This window comes from Phaseolus vulgaris, chromosome 9, assembly GCF_000499845.2.
Source record: "Phaseolus vulgaris cultivar G19833 chromosome 9, P. vulgaris v2.0, whole genome shotgun sequence".
In the NCBI taxonomy this organism is placed as follows: domain Eukaryota; kingdom Viridiplantae; phylum Streptophyta; class Magnoliopsida; order Fabales; family Fabaceae; genus Phaseolus; species Phaseolus vulgaris.
This window is the reverse complement of record NC_023751.2, coordinates 24,875,104-24,893,538: the sequence shown is the minus strand read 5'-3', so window position 1 is coordinate 24,893,538 and position 18,435 is coordinate 24,875,104. Positions and strand designations below refer to the sequence as shown.

The 18,435-nt window shown below is 34.5% G+C and overlaps 2 protein-coding genes across 4 annotated transcripts; both read left to right on the top strand.

Annotated features, from left to right (window-relative positions):
- Positions 1 to 2,886: 2,886 nt before the first annotated feature.
- Positions 2,887 to 13,185, top strand: LOC137820441 (ribonuclease J-like). Of its 3 annotated transcripts, none has more exons than XM_068624545.1 (17): positions 2,887 to 3,094; positions 3,170 to 3,407; positions 3,500 to 3,623; positions 4,592 to 4,648; positions 4,954 to 5,145; positions 5,221 to 5,298; positions 5,889 to 6,071; positions 6,165 to 6,245; positions 7,526 to 7,591; positions 7,679 to 7,771; positions 8,044 to 8,169; positions 8,451 to 8,564; positions 9,917 to 10,012; positions 10,099 to 10,196; positions 10,270 to 10,670; positions 11,432 to 11,907; positions 12,748 to 13,185. In XM_068624545.1, the coding sequence occupies exons 1-17, from the start codon at positions 2,998 to 3,000 to the stop codon at positions 12,841 to 12,843; spliced, it is 2,616 nt and encodes an 871-aa protein (XP_068480646.1). In that variant the 5' UTR covers positions 2,887 to 2,997; the 3' UTR covers positions 12,844 to 13,185. The 3 variants fall into 3 exon arrangements, with proteins under 3 accessions (XP_068480646.1, XP_068480647.1, XP_068480645.1); XM_068624546.1 differs by having other exon boundaries at positions 2,930 to 3,094; positions 3,500 to 3,609; XM_068624544.1 differs by having other exon boundaries at positions 2,930 to 3,407.
- Positions 13,186 to 14,380: 1,195 nt separating this feature from the next.
- On the top strand, positions 14,381 to 18,178 carry LOC137822905 (proteasome subunit beta type-5). Its single transcript, XM_068627929.1, has 8 exons — positions 14,381 to 14,511; positions 14,620 to 14,750; positions 14,922 to 15,051; positions 15,202 to 15,308; positions 17,009 to 17,143; positions 17,225 to 17,328; positions 17,405 to 17,505; positions 17,870 to 18,178. Exons 2-8 carry the CDS (start codon positions 14,637 to 14,639, stop codon positions 17,995 to 17,997), a joined length of 819 nt encoding a protein of 272 aa, XP_068484030.1. The 5' UTR covers positions 14,381 to 14,511; positions 14,620 to 14,636; the 3' UTR covers positions 17,998 to 18,178.
- Positions 18,179 to 18,435: the final 257 nt, after the last annotated feature.

The window sequence follows — 18,435 nt, the reverse complement described above, 5'->3', positions numbered from 1 at the left end:
CAAGTTAATGAAAGATTTAACAAATATTTACATGCAAAGGTACTCCAAAAGATTTAACAAGTAAAAGTATGATACTATAGTTATGTTCATACCTCTATCTAAATCACAAATTTATACTATTTTGTAAGGTCGTTTCTCCTTGCACCATGTCATTTAAGACATGCATCCAACATAAATTTTAAAACCCAACATTGTCCTTGTCTTCTTTGTTTTGAAAACAAATATGCAGATGAGTGTTTCTTTACTGGGTTGTGCGTTTTTAGTGGAGGTGGTGGTGGTGAAGTGGGTTGTTGTGGTGGTGGAGTGAAGTCGTTACTCTTAGGTGCAGTGCAAATCTCTTCTAAGGTAAGGACAATTATTTACGTTTTGCATTTAGCTTATAATGGTGTTGAGCTGTTATTGGTCCTGATATCCGGAAGGTTTCATGTTTGCTTAAAGATGCAAAAATTCAAAAGTGGTTGTTATATACTCCGAATTTAGATATCCAAAAGGTCATTTTCGTGCTTCATTTAAACTTCTGGATGATCATATCTGAAAGTGAGTTATGAGTTCTGATTTTTCATGTCCGGAATGATATGCTGTAAATGGTGTTAAGGATCGGGATCCATAACTCATTTTATGTTTGCTTATAGATCTTGGCATCCGGAAGGTCATTTATGTTGTCCAAGTAAGCTTCCGGATGGCCAAATCCGAAAGTGACATATTAGATTTAGACTTGCATATCTATAACTTTGTGATTAACTTATCGGTATGAATATCCATAAGACAAAGTCTTTTAAATCATTAAGGGCAAAATGAACATTTCATGTAGTGTGTTGGGTACAAATTTGAATTGATGTGGTGCAGGTAGAATCAACCATGGTCGTTTCTTCCTGCACCCCCACAATGTTATGCAAATACAAAATTGTCCCTATTATTTTTTAAAAATCCTAAAATGCACTTAAGACCTATACTATTATTTTCTTCTTGCTTAGTCTCTCAGCAGCGCCGTTCCATTCCTCTCTTAGCGGACTCCATTGTCTCTCCACAGACTTCATTCCTCTCTCAGCGACGCAGTTCCATCTTGCGTTTCTGTTGGTGGGAGAATGGTGGTTTCTCTTGACGGTTCACTGGATAAGAAGGTAAGTAAATTTTTTGGTTTTCGGATCTGCAGTTCCGTTTTCTCTTTGGGTTTTCGTTTTCGAAGTTGATATGTATCATTCCAGAGAATGCAGTCCGATAGTTTTACGGAATAGAGAATCCATATTTGGTTTTTCGCATTGCAGATTATGGAATCCACAAAAATCCCAGATTGGGAAATCAGTAAATCTTTTGGATCCACCAATCCATAATTCAGAATATGCATTCCGGATTCAGAAATCCACAATTCAAAAAAATCATTATAGATCCACCAATCTGTAATAGAAATCAGGCTTCTGGATTCAGCAATTCAGAAATCAATAATTCATGAAAAATTTGCTTTCTGAACACCTCCTTACCCGGAAAACAAAATGATTAACTTTTGGATTGATGAATCCGTAGCACACTCCCAGATCCCGGTTTCCAGTAACCATAAAAACGCCATAACCACCAATGCTCGTAAAAAAAGCTTAATTCTTACCTCTAGATGCAATCTACTCCTCCACCAACGCCTGAGGTGAATGATGAAGATGAACAATGCCAAACAAACTGCACCACAGTGCCCTTTTTCAAATAAAAGGTCAAGACCCTTTCGGGATTTATAAAATTATAGGTGAGCGGTGCAGGAAGAAGAAGCCATCAAGCATTTTGCAATGGGCTTACCGGAGGTTTTTTTAGGCCCAATATCTTTAATAAACTCATAATTATGATTCGTTTAAGAACTTAATATTTAATTAGGAGATATCATTAAGATTTACCTTTGACATTATTTCCTTTCTTTTGAAGTTACTAATATGAGATATGGGATGTTATGTTTTGACAATGTACCGAAAAATTAAAGAGTTCGGCTTGTCCTTTAATTTTTAATTTTGACAGACTAAAGTTGAAAGATTAAAAAACCATCGTGTTCATAAACTAAATCTTAAATATAATTAAAGAAATTTTATGTAGCACACTTTCTTCACCTAAAGAATTTTTCTATATAAGCAAGGGAATTTTTAAATAAAATTAAAAAAGTGAGCAAAATTTATATCAAATATAATTAAGAAAATATATTAAAGTATGAATTTCTTGAATTTTTACGCAAAATTGAATAGTGTAAAATTCACAAAAAATACTATAAAGACTACAAAGTGATTTAGAAAACTCCTTTAATGAATTTGTAGTACAGATGCAGTGTAAATTAATTTAAAATGATTAATATTTATTTCTTAATTATTTGAATTAGTGACAATTATGAAGCTCAGAAACTTTAATGGCGTGTCGGAGTCGGATACTCGTATCGGACACCGACACTCGTATAACACTTATAGGACACATATCCATGAAATGTCAAATTCAAAAAGTATTTGTTGGATTTCTGACAATTTTAGTACAGTTATAATACAATTTTTTAAAAAAATACATTAATTTTTTAAAAATTGAAACTTATTGTATAAATTTTTATTATGATTATAAAAATAAAAAACAAATACATGTGAACCAGTCATGAAAGATATCTTTCTACTTAAAAAAAATAATCTGGAACATATTTGTGCAAATAAATCTTTATTGTCAATTTATATAATTCGTAATTATATAATATATAGATATATATCTCCATATCCAACATTTTAGAGATTATACGTATCTCTGTGTCATACCAGGATCAGGGTCAACAAATGATTTGGTGTAAAATAAAACATTAAAAATGCAGTAAAAGAATAAAAAAAAAAAAAAAATCTTAGTAAAGATTGAAATTTGCCACACGTGTGGGAAGCAGGTTCCGTGGAAGAGAAGTGGATAAGAAAGATATTTGAGAAAGGTGAGTGAAGGAACGAACAAAACTCCATTTCCCGCTATTCCACCACTCCTTCGAGGTGGAGCTTCTTCCGACCAATGGCCGCTCTCACCTCTCTCTCCCTCTCGCTCCGCCCCCTCTCTCTCCGCCGCAAACCAACGACCTCAATCTCCGCTTCACTTTCTTCACTCCCAGGTACGTCACCACCCAACCAATCCACGTCATTTTCGCATTCACGCTTATCGCACTTCACGCATCGCCTGTTTCCAGGGAGCACCCATGGGTCTACAACGAAAGCGCCTCGGGGAAGAGCCAGGCGAAATGAAGGCCCTAGAAAGAGCATGGAGGACTCGGTTCAACGCAAGATGGAACAGTTTTACGAAGGCTCCGACGGGCCTCCGCTTCGCGTTCTTCCCATTGGCGGTTTGGGGGAGATTGGGATGAACTGCATGCTCGTCGGCAACCATGACCGCTATATCCTCATCGACGCCGGTGTCATGTTTCCAGAGTAAACCCTTCGTCTTCTGTGTGTTACCGTATTTTGCTGCCAAATCAAATTTAGTGACACCACTTCTCTTGGACTGTGCTACGCTTCTTCAGCTATGATGAACTTGGAGTTCAGAAGATTATACCTGACACCACTTTTATAAGAAAGTGGAGCCACAAAATTGAGGCGCTTGTCATAACACACGGTCATGAAGATCATATTGGTGCGTTGCCTTGGGTAATGCTTCCTTCTCTATGCTTATTAATCCAATTAGAGTTTCTTTGGATAAACTGCCTCCCCCTCTGGGAGCAGAAAATAAGAAGAATGAACTCTTCCATGTGTTAAAGCTGGCTTATTCACCGATTAATATGTAAACGTTCTCTTATATTAACCTTTCTAAAGAATGACTTTAAGCCTACCAAGAAGTTTATTTCAATTTTGTCTCTCTCTCTGGAGTGCTATGGAAAAATTTATCCGACTGTGACCCTTAATAATATAAAATATGTTTTACTGAACTGTAGGCCTTGCAACTTGCTAATTACAACTCACAAGGCTGTTTCTGTTCAATTTGTGTAACGTGGTTCTGGACTTCACAGACAATCTACCATCACTTTTCATTTTGGAATTGAATATTTTGCATTTTCTTGGTCATTTTTCTATTCATTCAGTTTAGAGACTATCAGATTATGTGCACATTTATCCCTCTACATCTTCAGTGGTATATCATAGAGTTAGTTGTCCGCACATTCTTTTTAGAGGGGGCATTTTTGTTTCTAAAATAATTTGGAGAGCTCTTTTAAGGTAGTTTGCTTCTTTTTTCCCCTCTTCCTACACTACGAGTATTTCCTACTACAATGAGCTTCCTATTTCTTGAATCTATGTGTAGCAGAGCAACTATTTTTCTATATGGGTATCACGGATACAAGAATAATTACAAGAACAAACAATTACCCTAATTTAGATAATTACAAGGATATGATCTGCCCTATTTACAATAATACTATAATTACATATTTCCTACGCTAGGTTTCAAGATGCCTGCCAAGATATTCATAGTTATTCTTGCTGCAATAAAAATTGATGTTCATTGGTATTAATTTGTTAGTTACTGACAAGGGATTCTAATTAATTATTAATATTTCATAACTATGTTCATTGTTCTTTTCTTATGTCTATTCTTAACTTAATTTACATTGGTTTGTCAGGTCATCCCGGCATTGGATTCCAATACACCAATTTTTTCATCTTCCTTTACAAAGGAGGTATCTGCCAGAAATTTTCTTGAAATAAATCAATTTGTTAATTTGTTCAATTTCTCTGTGGTTGACAATATTAATGCATAGTAAGTGATAAAAGTCAGATCTTAGTGTTAACATTATCATGAAGTTGATTAACTAATGATTTAGTTCTTCATTTTGTGTTATTGTAATTGATATTTGTTATTAATAATAAAAATTTGGTACACTTTCATCATGAAATATTCTTTCAGATCAGATAAAAAAATATTTGTTCTTTGCATTGTTTATTTTGTATGGTCCAGAGAAGATAAAACTTTTCTTTTTAACAGCTTATAAACAAACGTTTGAAGGAACATGGTATTTTTGTTCCATCTAGACTCAAAGTATTTAGAATGAGGAAGAAGTTTGTGGCTGGGCCATTTGAGATAGAACCTATCAGGGTGACCCATTCTATTCCTGATTGTTGTGGACTAGTTCTTCGCTGTTCTGATGGTACTATTCTTCACACTGGGGACTGGAAGGTCAGAATTTTACTTTTATTTCTCGGAGCATTGTCCTTCTATTTTATTTAGCTTAATCTCCTGTTGATTCAATAGATTGATGAGACACCACTAGATGGGAATGTTTTTGATCGTGAAGCTTTAGAGGAACTCTCTAAAGAGGGAGTAACATTGGTAAGTCACTGGATATTTGTTAATTGCTTCTCGATCTTGGTTTTGAATAATTTATCATGAGCTTAGATTTACATTAGGGATTTGAAGACAGAGAGGGACTTGTAATTAACATTTCTGTCGAGGTCAGGTGTATGTATACTTACAATTATGGTTGGTGGTGTTCTCTGAGTAGTGCCTAGATATTAAGCTTAATATGGCTTTCATGGCCAATCCTGGACTTAAAGGATAACATGTTTCCACATTTTCAAAATTTCAAGTTGTATTCCATTGGTAATAGACTTTTTAAATTTAGAATATTATTTTAGTTCAGGGATATTCTTTTCAACATTTTTTTTCTCCCCTTCTACTCAGTATTGTTAGAAAGATATTTTTCCTTTTTTTTTTCTGCTCTGTTGAATTTTGCTATTATATATGTGAAAATGAATAGTATTAAATGTCATGTTAGATGCACATCTGTTTATATTTAATATGATCATACAGACAGTTTTCTTATTTTTTTTTTGTTAGATCAAATATGTATCCCTTCCCTCTTTTTCCTTAAATGTTGACAAAATATAGAAACAATCTTTGCTTTGGACATTACTTTACAGATGATGAGTGATTCAACAAATGTACTCTCACCTGGTAGGACAATCAGTGAATCAGTAGTGGCAGATGCATTGTTGAGACATATTTCAGCTTCTAATGGAAGGGTCATTACCACCCAATTTGCGTCAAATTTACATCGGCTCGGAAGTGTGAAAGCTGCTGCTGATTTAACTGGCAGAAAGTTGGTAATGTTCTCCCTGCCTAGTATACTTAAATGCAATTGGAATTGACTTATTTAGAATGACATAAATATTAAGAGATTTTAACTGTTATATCAGGTATTTGTTGGCATGTCCTTAAGGACATATTTAGATGCAGCTTGGAAGGATGGAAAGGCACCAATTGATCCATCCACTCTGGTATTAAATGTTTGGACTTTGCTGTTGTTGAAATTAGAGAACTCGTAGTTGAAAGAAAAGAGAGAGATTGAGAAATTGCATTCTGTTAGTCATATTTTTTATATCTTCAATTAAAGAGATCAGTTATATACTACTATAGATAAAGAGTACAAGGGAAGCTAATACACTTATGCTGACGTGAATGAAACTAGTCAGCTTTCAAAGCTTGAGAGAATAACTCTATTACTCTAATAAGAGCTGCACAATTCTGCCTAACTTGTAAGGACATATTTAGATGCAGCTTGGAAGGATGGAAAGGCACCAATTGATCCATCCACTCTGGTATTAAATGTTTGGACTTTGCTGTTGTTGAAATTAGAGAACTCGTAGTTGAAAGAAAAGAGAGAGATTGAGAAATTGCATTCTGTTAGTCATTTTTTTTATATCTTCAATTGAAGAGATCAGTTATATACTACTATAGATAAAGAGTACAAGGGAGGCTAATACACTTATGCTGACGTGAATGAAACTAGTCAGCTTTCAAAGCTTGAGAGAATAACTCTCTATTACTCTAATAAGAGCTGCACAATTCTGCCTAACTTGTAAGAGATTGATTGCAGCACCGTAAATACAGTGCTGATCAGCATTTTTATTAACTAGGTTGTTAGCAGAAAGTCAGTGAAAGTATGTTTTGCCTATTTTAGAGGTTGTAGGCCTAATGCTGATCAACTTGATTTGTTAATTTGATATTTGAAGAAATTCATTGCAAGAAGATTAATCATCACTTTTGAATTTTGTATATTTATTGAGAGCTTCCACCTGGTCATAGTGTTTGTGTTTTATCTTTGATGAGCTACTTGGTCCTCCCTCCTTTATCAGTGAATTCAAAACTCATCTTTCAGAATATGCACTTTTGGACTCTCAAGACTAGTAGACTTTCATTTCATGTTAGATGGTTTGTTACAATTATTAATATTATTCTTGGGCTTTGTTTTACTTTACCAGCTTGAACATTACGGCAAGTGAATTTTTTGTCATACATCAGTCATAACATTTTTGTTAGAATTCTCTGGAAGTATTTATTGGCCACTTTAATAACTTGTGAGCCAATAACTATTTGTTTGACTGTAGGAATCTAATTCGTTTCCATGCTGTTTGTATAATTGCGTCTTGTTTATTCATTATTTGTGTTTCTAAATTTATATTGAAAACTATTAATCTTTTTATCCTTGTATTTATAACAGCTTTTGTGAGTCTCATGTCTCTTGCCCTGCATTTCATTATTTCTAATTATACATAAGGTGAAAGCAGAGGATATTGATGCTTATGCTCCAAAGGATCTGCTAATTGTAACAACAGGTTCTCAAGTACGTTATTTCAATATCCTTAAAGGATTGGCTAATTTCATGAATTATAAACATTGACATGACCATATATATGTACTGATGTGTCAGGCAGAACCTCGTGCTGCCTTGAACCTTGCATCATTTGGAAGTAGTCATGCTTTCAAACTAACCAAGGAAGATCTTGTTTTGTATTCCGCTAAGGTATGACAAAATATTGTATTATTTATTTGTTTTTATTACTTTATCTAAAGGCCAAGATATTTGTAGTCTACCTGTTTCAAGCGAATAGATATTAGTATTTGAAACATAGTATAATTTTTTTACCCAACCCATTCTAGTAACCATGTTGGATTTTTCTGCATGACCTTTCTCTTGTGCCAATATCTTATTTATTTTTACTGTAAGAATACATTATTTTTTACCGACAAACAAGCTTGTGTGTTTTGTGCTCTGATTTTAAATTAAAATGCTAGGTTATCCCTGGTAACGAATCTCGTGTGATGAAAATGCTAAACCGTGTATCAGAGATTGGATCAACTATAGTTATGGGAAAAAATGAAGGTCTGCACACATCTGGTCATGCATATCGTGGAGAATTGGTAATTTTTTTTTATTGCATGTCAATATTTCTTTGTTCCTTTTATTTTCTTTTTTCAAATTTAGGGGACCAAAACTGGATTCACCCCAAATTTCCAAGACTAAAAACATATTGAGTCTTCTCGTTATATCTTTTATTCCTGGTTAGATATCCAGATTGATATTTCACAAATCACAAGAATTAGCAGACCTTGTCAACTAGTTATTTTGTTTTGTTGCCTTTTCAGTTTACTCATTCATTTAATGAGTCTTCTAATACGATTTCCATATTTTTTTTTTGCAGGAAGAAGTACTTAGAATAGTGAAGCCACAACATTTTCTTCCCATCCATGGAGAACTTTTGTTTCTGAAGGAACATGAATTACTAGGAAAATCAACTGGCATTCGCCACACTGCTGTGAGTCATTTGCTTCTGTTAAGATGTTGTGATTAAATACAGAAGAGATTAGTGACTTATAACAGTGAGATATATATGTTAAAATACCACTTTGGTCCTTGGTCTTTTAGTAAAACTCATTTTGGTCCTTTATTTTTTAAAAGTTTCATTGTGATCATTTTTGTTTGCAAAAGTACCTAAGTGATCCTTTCCATCAGCCAAAAGGTTACGCTTTTAGTATTAAAATAATTAATTAATATACTGGCTGTTTTAACCACTATTATAATAAATCTATTACATTAAAATTAAAAGATTTTAGCCTATAAACATTTTAAAGTAGCGAAGATTAAAAACTGTTACTATAATAATTGTATTTTATTAAAAACCAATAGCAATTTAAATCAGCTTCATCAACCCACATCAAATTTCAATCAGTCTAAACAAATGTCACAGGTGCATACAAAAATATCTCATACTCCAGCACCAATACCAAGCCAGTAGCGACAATAATTCAACACAAAATCAAGTGGTATTTCAATGGCATTAAATCAATAATTTCCATATAATCAATTAAAACATTTATTTGTTACTTCCTTCACCCTTCCCTAACCAGAATCATTTGATCCATAGCGCCTGCAGATTACATGTGAACTAAGAGAATTGTCGGAAGAAAAGGAAAGCAAGGACAAGAAAAAAAAAATAGTTGCTGGAAGCCTCATGTGCCACTGAAAAGGCTTTTCTGACTGCTGTGGGCTGTGGTGTTTTCTTGCTCCTCTAACCTTTCTTTCTCTTTTCATACCCTACATTTCTTCCCATTTTTCTCTTGCTCCACTAACTCATCCCCTTCCCCCTCTTCTTCCTTAGACTTGCTGCCATGGAGGATCACTGCAACAGCGACACTGCAACTAGCCCCTCTCTTCCCTGTTTTTCCCCCTTGCTCACCCCAGTTGTGGTGATCCCATCCTCATCACTATTGCATCCCCCTATGTCTTGCTCACCTTCTCTTTTTTGTCCCTCTTCTCTTCCCCCTTTCATTCTCCTTTCTTTTTCTCTTCATGTAGTCAAGAAAACCACTACATGTGCGACACTGCTATTGTGATTAGCGTTCTTGATGGAGGCTAGAGCACATGATGATGTGAATTATTTAGGGTTCCCATATGCTTTCCTTTGCAGAATGTTGAGTTATTGGGGTCAGACTTTCAAAATGTAAAGAACCAAAATGAAAATTTTGAAAGATAAATGACATTTTTTTTTTACTAAAAAGACAAGGGACCAAAAGAGTATTTTTAGCCAGATATATATTGATATATATTGATATATCATATGTCTTGTTATATAGCATGTTGAACTAATTGATGAGCTTTATGCACCAGGTCATTAAGAATGGAGAGATGCTTGGTGTTACACATTTGAGAAATAGAAAAGTCCTTTCTAATGGTTTCATTTCCCTAGGAAAAGAGAATTTACAGGTTGGCAGCCATCTGTACTCTGTTGGCTCTCTAGTGAAATTATTTAATAACTTATGTTTAGTTTCTGGTTTCCTTTTTTCACGCAGTTGAAATATAGTGATGGAGATAGAGCATTTGGTACATCAACTGAACTCTTCATTGATGAAAGAATGAGAATCGCTTTAGATGGCATCATTGTTACTAGGTAGATCTTTCAGGTTTTAAATTAAAAAAGAAGTATGCCATGTTAAGTGACATCTTAATATTTATCTTTTCAGCATGGAAATATTTCGCCCTAAAAGTTTAGGTAGTTTGGCTCCGAATACCTTAAAAGGGAAAATAAGGATTACCACAAGATGCTTATGGCTCGACAAAGGGAAGCTGATGGATGCACTCTACAAATCTGCCCATGCCGCTCTTTCAAGCTGCCCTGTAAATAGTCCTCTGGCTCACATAGAAAGAACTGTGTCTGAGGTATTAAGAAAGATGGTGAGGAAGTATAGTGGTAAACGACCTGAAGTTATTTCCATTGCCATAGAAAATCCTGCATCCGCTATTACTGATGAGATAAACACAAAATTGTCTGGCAAAACCCATGCGGGTCTTGGAATATCAACATCAAAAAGAGCAGTGGATAGACATGAGAGAGGAAATCAGCCCACCTCACTGCAAGTTACAGGTAACATCAATGTACATTTGAGGAATACATATAGAACTGTGGAGATATGGTTGGTTTGCTTTTGTGCCTGTATTCACATTTTATTAAATATGTGACATCAAGTGTATGTTTTCGTGACTCTTGAATCTCCCTGAGTCGAAGGGTTTGTCTATATCTAGTCTAGATGACTGTTGCTTTCATGGCTGGGGGAGCATGGCAGCATCTCTAGTTGAGAATAAAGTATCTCGTGGCTAATGTCTTTCTTTATTATTGACATCTGACACTCAGTTTCTTACATTTAACTTATTTATTGTTTGTGAAGCTTATGGGAGCTTTTTTTATATATACCTAGCCAATCATGGTTTTTCACTCTAGAAGTTTCCTTCTCAACGAATCCAATATAAGGTCAATTTAATTGTCTAAATAAGTTTTGATTGCTCTGAAGTTGGCTACTTTTTCTTGTGAATCTTGATATAATGGATTCATGTTGTTCCAATGAGCAAGCAATTGAAAAAATGAATGTTTTGGACTGCACTTGTTCTTAAATGGACGAGACTGTAAGTTTTTTCATGAATCAGATGCTTTTGTTGTTTGACTTTTAGTAAAAGGACATCAGAATGCAATGGAAATGCATGGGGTTTATAGACAATCTATCTGACTCTGCAGTTTTACACGCCTAGGATGGAGTTATATGACTTCTAACATGTATTTCTTCTGGTGCAATGTTTTTATGCTTATGCCTTTCATGTTTATTCTTATGTGTTTTCTATTATTTGGTACAGATGATAGTATTGATAATGTAAGTGGAGCTGAGGGTTATTTATCTGAGGAAGACAACACTGCAAGTGGAGCTGATGGTGATATATCCGAGTCAGAGGATTCAGATGAATTTTGGAAACAATTCATTACACCATTACCCGTTGAGAAGCCATTTGGTGCTGACAATGCTTATGATTCACAAAAGGAGCATGAGTCCAATCTGAAGAAAGGTGATTCTAAGAACACTGATGAAGCCAAGTCTGAAGAAACGTCTACCTCTGAACCCAAGTCTTCAAAATCAGTAAAGAGAAATAAATGGAAAACTGATGAAGTTAAGAAGCTGATTGGTATCCGTGAGGAACTACATGACAGATTTCAAATTGTGAAGGGTAGGATGGCCCTCTGGGAAGAGATATCTCAAAAACTGTCTGCTGATGGGATCAGCAGAAGTCCTGGACAGTGCAAATCTTTGTGGACATCTTTGGTACTTAAATATGAGGTGTGTTTTTTTTTTTTTTTTGTTAATATTATAAAGAAAACTGTTCAGCCACTTAAAACCATCCTCAATTGGTAGACTACTTTTTATGATTATGATTCATGCGTTTAATACTAATTCATGAAATTTTCACCCACATAACAATGTGACGTTAAAGGAAGCCTCTGTTCATGTGAAATAAAGAATTTAATTTCTTATTCTAATTGCCACTTTTTTTTATTAATAATTCGAACGACATTTTGTTTAACCTGTTTACAACTTTCTGAAATCTGAATGTTAAGATAACTTATTCAAAATATTCACATCATAGGCACCAATCTACTTTGCCTTTTATGGGATTATGATTTTGTCGAATTTTCTTTTCTTGTGTAAGATCCTTTTACACTTTTTTGTTTTGTGAGGTTTTCTTTCACCCTTTTAGTTGTCAGACTACCCTCCCTACAAGGGTTACAGGTAGGATGAAAATTTTGTCATAAATTCGTGTCTCGTGTGAATTGTGATAGTAAATATCTACTGTACCCTTTTATCATCGTTGGCAAAAGAAAATTACCCAGTTTTTGTTTTAATGAATTCATCGTATCTGAAAGAATAGGTTAAAAGAAACAGGATTCCTTCTTTCATTGGTCTCTCTTTTCATGTTAGTTACATTCATTAACATAGATACTAAACTCGTTCTGTGAATGAAACCTCCTTACATTTCATATCTTGGTATTAGTTATAATAGAAGGGGTCATATTCAGCTTTAATACAAGTTACAATAGAACAGTACAACTCAAAATAATAATAAATGCAATTTAGATAGCTACTATATCAAAAACTAACTAAATTTTGTATTTTAAGCAGGGGATCAAGAATGAGAAGGATAGCAAGAAAAGTTGGCCATATATAGAGGACATGGAAAGGATAATGTCTGATAAAGAAGCTCCTGCAACAAAATGATTGGAAATATGGTGGATACTGGACAGGATAAGAAATGTTTGAGAGCCATCTACTACAATTGTTGATCAGTTTGAGCATGGTGAATGGAACGATAATCCATGGCTTCCATGACATCGAAGATCCATAGTGTTTTAAGGGCTGAGGGTTAGGCAACATAAAAGGGGTTGGCTTTCAAACTGACACGGGAATATCTGGGTATAGGGGACGATTTATTACCCATCTGAAAGGCCTGTCTCCTTTTTTATTTGTCAAATATATATCTTATAATTATCTTTTATTATTTTTGTTGGTGGCACATATTGGGTGCCAAAGCAGCAATGGAAGTGTTTGCATTTTTGCCTATTGAACAGTGAAAAAAAGTGTTGATGCTTTTACCTTCATGTGCCAACTTAAATTCCCAGGCTTATATAAACTGAAAAAAAGTTCAAAATAGAAAGTGGAAACTGGGTCAAAAGGATCTGAACCATATTTTAAAAGAAAAAGGTCTTGTTTCGTTTTGAAGTTGAGTATCATGGTTCTACGAAAAACCAGGTCTGTTGGGGCAAGCATTGAATCATTGATGACATTTAAATCTTTTTAGTTGAACTAAACAGGTTGGTTGTACAGAAAGTAAAAGGGAATAAAATAATTATATATTAAATTATATAAACATTGCTAATAAAAAATATAAAATAAGAGTAAATTGATATTTTAACTACACAATCAAAATTTTCTCTTTCCATCCAAATTGACGCATTGAAATAGTGGTGGGGTGTCTTTTTTTATTGTTTCTTGTTTTATTTATTTTTTCTGACTATTTTCCTTCTTTACTCGTTTCAAACATGGTATTCGACAGGAGAACAGGCTTGTTTAGGAGGGAAAAAATAAAGGATTGTGACCAAATAGTATTGCATTGTACTTTCGAGCTATATATTTGTTGCAATTGAATTTGACGTCATTTTATTATAAGTCATTTTTTAAACTTGTATTCAATATTTTACACATTCAGTTGAATAACTAAACATTCTAATAAAACGAAAGAAAAAAAAGATCGAAATAAATAATCACTATTTGAGCATATAATGAAATAATTAAAAAAAAAAACATTTTTACTCTTGACCTAAAATCCATTCTTTCTTTCACACACTATCTCCTCTTGCCTCAAAAGGATTTCTCTTGACAAGGTAAACCCTTTTTCCAAACTATGGTTTTGTGCCTGTTGAATTTTTAATAACTGTTGTTGAGGTTTTTTACTATAAACATGTGTCAACGATTATAGTAATTCAGAGGAAGCAAAATAATTTGTACAATATAATCTTTTTATATTATTAATTAATAAGAAACACTATTACTTTTATGTCTTGTATATTTATTTTAAAAATCAATAAATTTATCATATAATAGTTAGTGATTAGATGTAGTGTTAGCCTATTTTACAATATTAGTCTTCAATCTGTAATTTTCTAAGAAAAAATGGAGGGGGGGGGGGTAAAAAGTAAGAAAAGAACTTCACAAAGAATGGGCCATTAGAAAAGGAGCAGGTACATCTGGGCCGATCGGGCCCAAATAAGTCCTGCCTTTTTCCTCAAGACAACACAACACTGAAAACAGCGTCGTTCTACTTTTTCCCTCATTGCTTCAAACTCAACAATTGAGATCTCACTGCAATTGCTTCTTCTACTAGAGAAGGTGCCAAAAATGTTCTTAAAATTTGCGTTTCGTTTTTTATATCTCCCCATTTTATATGTCCATCTATTTATTTATGTTATCATGATTTTAAGGTTTGTTTTCGTTTAGGTCACTAATCTTCCATCATGAAGCTCGATACCACTGGTCTTGAATCGTTTCCCTCACTGCTTGCACCTCAAAGCGACGTCGTTGGAGCACTCTCCGCCGCTCCATCCTTCGACCTTCCGAATTCCAATGATGTGAGTACTCAGATTTTGAAACTGTTAAAAAATCTGACTGAAAAATTGTTTCTGAAATTGCTGGGAATGAAAATTGAAAGCTGGCTAGGGTTTAAATTGTAATTGAGAAGGGTTGAAGGGTGATGGTTTTAACTGATGTGTTTGCGTATTGTGTGTGTATGGTGGTGATAGTTCGATGGGTTCTTGAAAGAGGCTATTCAGATGGTGAAGCCCGCGAAGGGTACCACGACTCTTGCTTTTATTTTTAAGGAGGGTGTCATGGTAGCTGCCGATTCTCGAGCTAGCATGGGAGGATACATATGTGAGTGTTTGTTAAATCTAATTGCATTTTCACAGTTCGTTGTTCCTTTGGCTAAGATGGATTTTCTGTTACTTGCTTTGAATTAAATGATCGGCTTTCTCTATTTTCGGTTGCGTAAATTCTTGAATTTTGAGTGTTGGTTGTCTCCAGCATCGCAGTCTGTGAAGAAGATTATTGAAATCAATCCGTACATGCTGGGGACTATGGCTGGAGGTGCTGCTGATTGTCAGTTTTGGCACAGGAATCTCGGGATCAAGGTAATATATGCAACCTTGAACCGTCTGTCTCGCATGTTTGCTTCTGTTTGTTCTTTACTTTTATTTTTAGACCAGTCTCCTACTGAGTTTCTATTCTGGTCTCCTTACAGTTTTGTTATTGATATTGTTGTTGCTGTTATAGTGAAGTGGGTAACATGTACCTTCTTTTTGAATTATATTTATATTCATTTAATATTAATTGTGCATAGGCAGCATTTAGCCTGTGTTTGGTTTGGCATGCAAGTATGGAGCAAAAGAAAGTGGGTGGAATGGAATGGATATTGAACGATGGGAGGGTAGTCTGCTCTGTTGTTGGGAAGAGAAGGATAAGAAAAATAATTATGTATTGGTTGGAAACAATAAAAATGGTTGGGAAGAAAATTCTGCTAGTTAAATTCAGACAACTCTTTTATTTAAGTTGAAATTATTTAGAAGGATGGTTATGTAATTTAGAGATATCCTAAACTCTTAATTCTAATTTTCTCTTGTTCTTTTTTTTACCATGTATGAGATGTAGATAGAATAATTTATTGGGTGCAATTGCCTAAGCAAAACATTTCTAGTTGTCCGAGCGATGTGATATAGCTTTCACATCTAATTTTTATTTACCTTGTCAATAATTTTGTTTTCCTTCAACCTATATCAACTTTAATTTATGATGTGCTTGGTCAGCATGTTTGAATATGTTTTGCTGATCAGGCTACTGTATTTTATTATTATTAATTATTAATATATATGTACATCAGTGTGAAAGCTTTCATTACTTTTTCTTATTAATAACATCTAAAACTGGATATGCTGGTCCTTGGAATGTTACATAATTGACATTGATTTTTTGGATCGGTTGATTTTGGATATATTAAGTTTCACTCCTCTTTGGTTGAACTGGTAATGAATTCAGATTGGCTAAACTGCATAACTGATCATATATCAAGGCAGTTCTTGCCAAAACTTTAGCAGGCTAGTATTCTTGTTGACATCAAAGCATTAGCTTGTACTCCCTTTTTTATAAATTTCCATTAGATTCCTTGTGGTTGTAATCTCTATATACATTTTTTCCTTTTTGATTTTGGGCACACAGTTTGATTCATAGTTAATGACATAGTTACAAACTTCTTGTATGCATAATTCATCCATCTTTAGGTCCTTGAATTATAAATCCATGATGGTAAAGACTGATGGAGATCGACATCACTCCAGGAAAGTCAATGATATTACTGAATTTCAACTAGAGAAATACTGAAGGCGGAGGATAATGCCTCCTAAACTCTGATAAGTACCTAGGGAATGCGCAGAGGCATGCTCTGCCCAACCTTACAGCCCAAGAGGCTTGTTAAAAACTGCCCTCCCTTCTTCCGCTTAACTGATGACCTCCTCCTACATGTATATACATATAACCCATTTCTGCTTATCTAACTTGCCAAGTCAGCAAGATCTTTAAGCCTTTCCCCATTCTGTGATTTTGTATTCCTTCTGATACAAGCCTTCCAGATTGTGGACACTTGGCTTGGGTCATTAATAAGCTGGAGCTCCTCCACTAACAGAACTTAGCCTAACAGAATATCTGAATGACTGGTTCATATAAACTTAAAGTTGTGTGGTTATCTTTTGGTTTTTGTTTTCCAAGATATGATCTTTTACCCCTTCATGTTTATGAAGTTGCAAATGTATTTTCTAATCTTTTCCATATTTTTTCGTAGTGTCGTTTGCATGAGTTGGCGAATAAAAGGAGAATTTCAGTAACAGGAGCCTCGAAGCTACTTGCCAATATTCTATACTCTTATCGTGGAATGGGGTTATCAGTTGGTACCATGATTGCTGGATGGGATGAGACGGTAATTCACTTGTCAAATTACTGAACAACATTATGCTCAGTTAGTCGAATAGTTACTTACAACAGTGAATCTCTCTTTTAGGGACCTGGTCTATATTATGTTGATAGTGAAGGAGGAAGACTTAAAGGCACCAGATTCTCTGTTGGATCTGGTTCCCCATATGCTTATGGTGTATTGGACAGCGGGTTCGTTAAAATTTGTATTAACTATCTCTTATAAATCTCCTGTCAATTTTTTTTGACAATTTCCTTGTTATACTAGGTACCGATATGACTTGTCGGTTGAGGAGGCAGCTGAACTTGCTCGACGAGCAATTTATCATGCAACATTTCGTGATGGGGCCAGTGGTGGAGTTGCTAGCGGTATCTTTCTTTCTTCCCCCATTATATACTGGCTTCTAGATCTGATTATGACATTTTTTTTGCCATCCTCTTCCTCACCGGCAAGAAAATAGTATTTACACTAACAAATGCGTTGTAACTAAATTGAATATAACCTCTCCACACTAGCCCATTTTGCTAGAGACCAACTGCTCATGAATCATGATCACCCAAAACATAATGTGCATTATTATATCCACTTAAGTGAACAATCGAAATAATCCATGGTCTCGAACTTAGTCGGGTGAAATATGAATACGATAATTTTAGATGCATAATTTATATTTATAAATGTGAAGGCACAAAATCTGTATTTTACTAACTTGGAGATTTATTTGATTTTTAGTGTACTATGTGGGACCAAATGGATGGAAGAAATTGTCTGGTGATGATGTTGGTGAACTGCATTACCATTACTACCCAGTAACCCCAAGCACAGTTGAACAAGAAATGGTTGAGGCACCTGGAGCATGATAAATTAACTCGTAGAGGCCTTTTTTAAATTTCCTTTGCTTGCCAAGAAGCTTATTTTGAATCGATTGCATGAAACTTGAGTAAAATTTGACATTAGTTTGATATATACAAGTGCTGTACTATGATGATGTGTTTTAAGATCAAGTCAATACTTGGCATTGAAAATGCAGATTAGAGGCAATGTGGCGTGGTTTAAACGAGTAAAGCGCGTGAGACGTGAAAGTTGTACCAGAAATTTGCTAAGGAGAATTATTGTTCTAGGTTTTCCATTGGTTAATAAGGTTGCAAAAAAAATAAAATTAACCTTCATGACATGACGTGAATCGTGACAAGTAAATGTCAATCACAGGCGATAATGAAGAATCGTATGAATTATTTTAACAGTATGGCAAGATAAGTTTCAACACATCTTGTATTACCATATAATTCATGCCATAA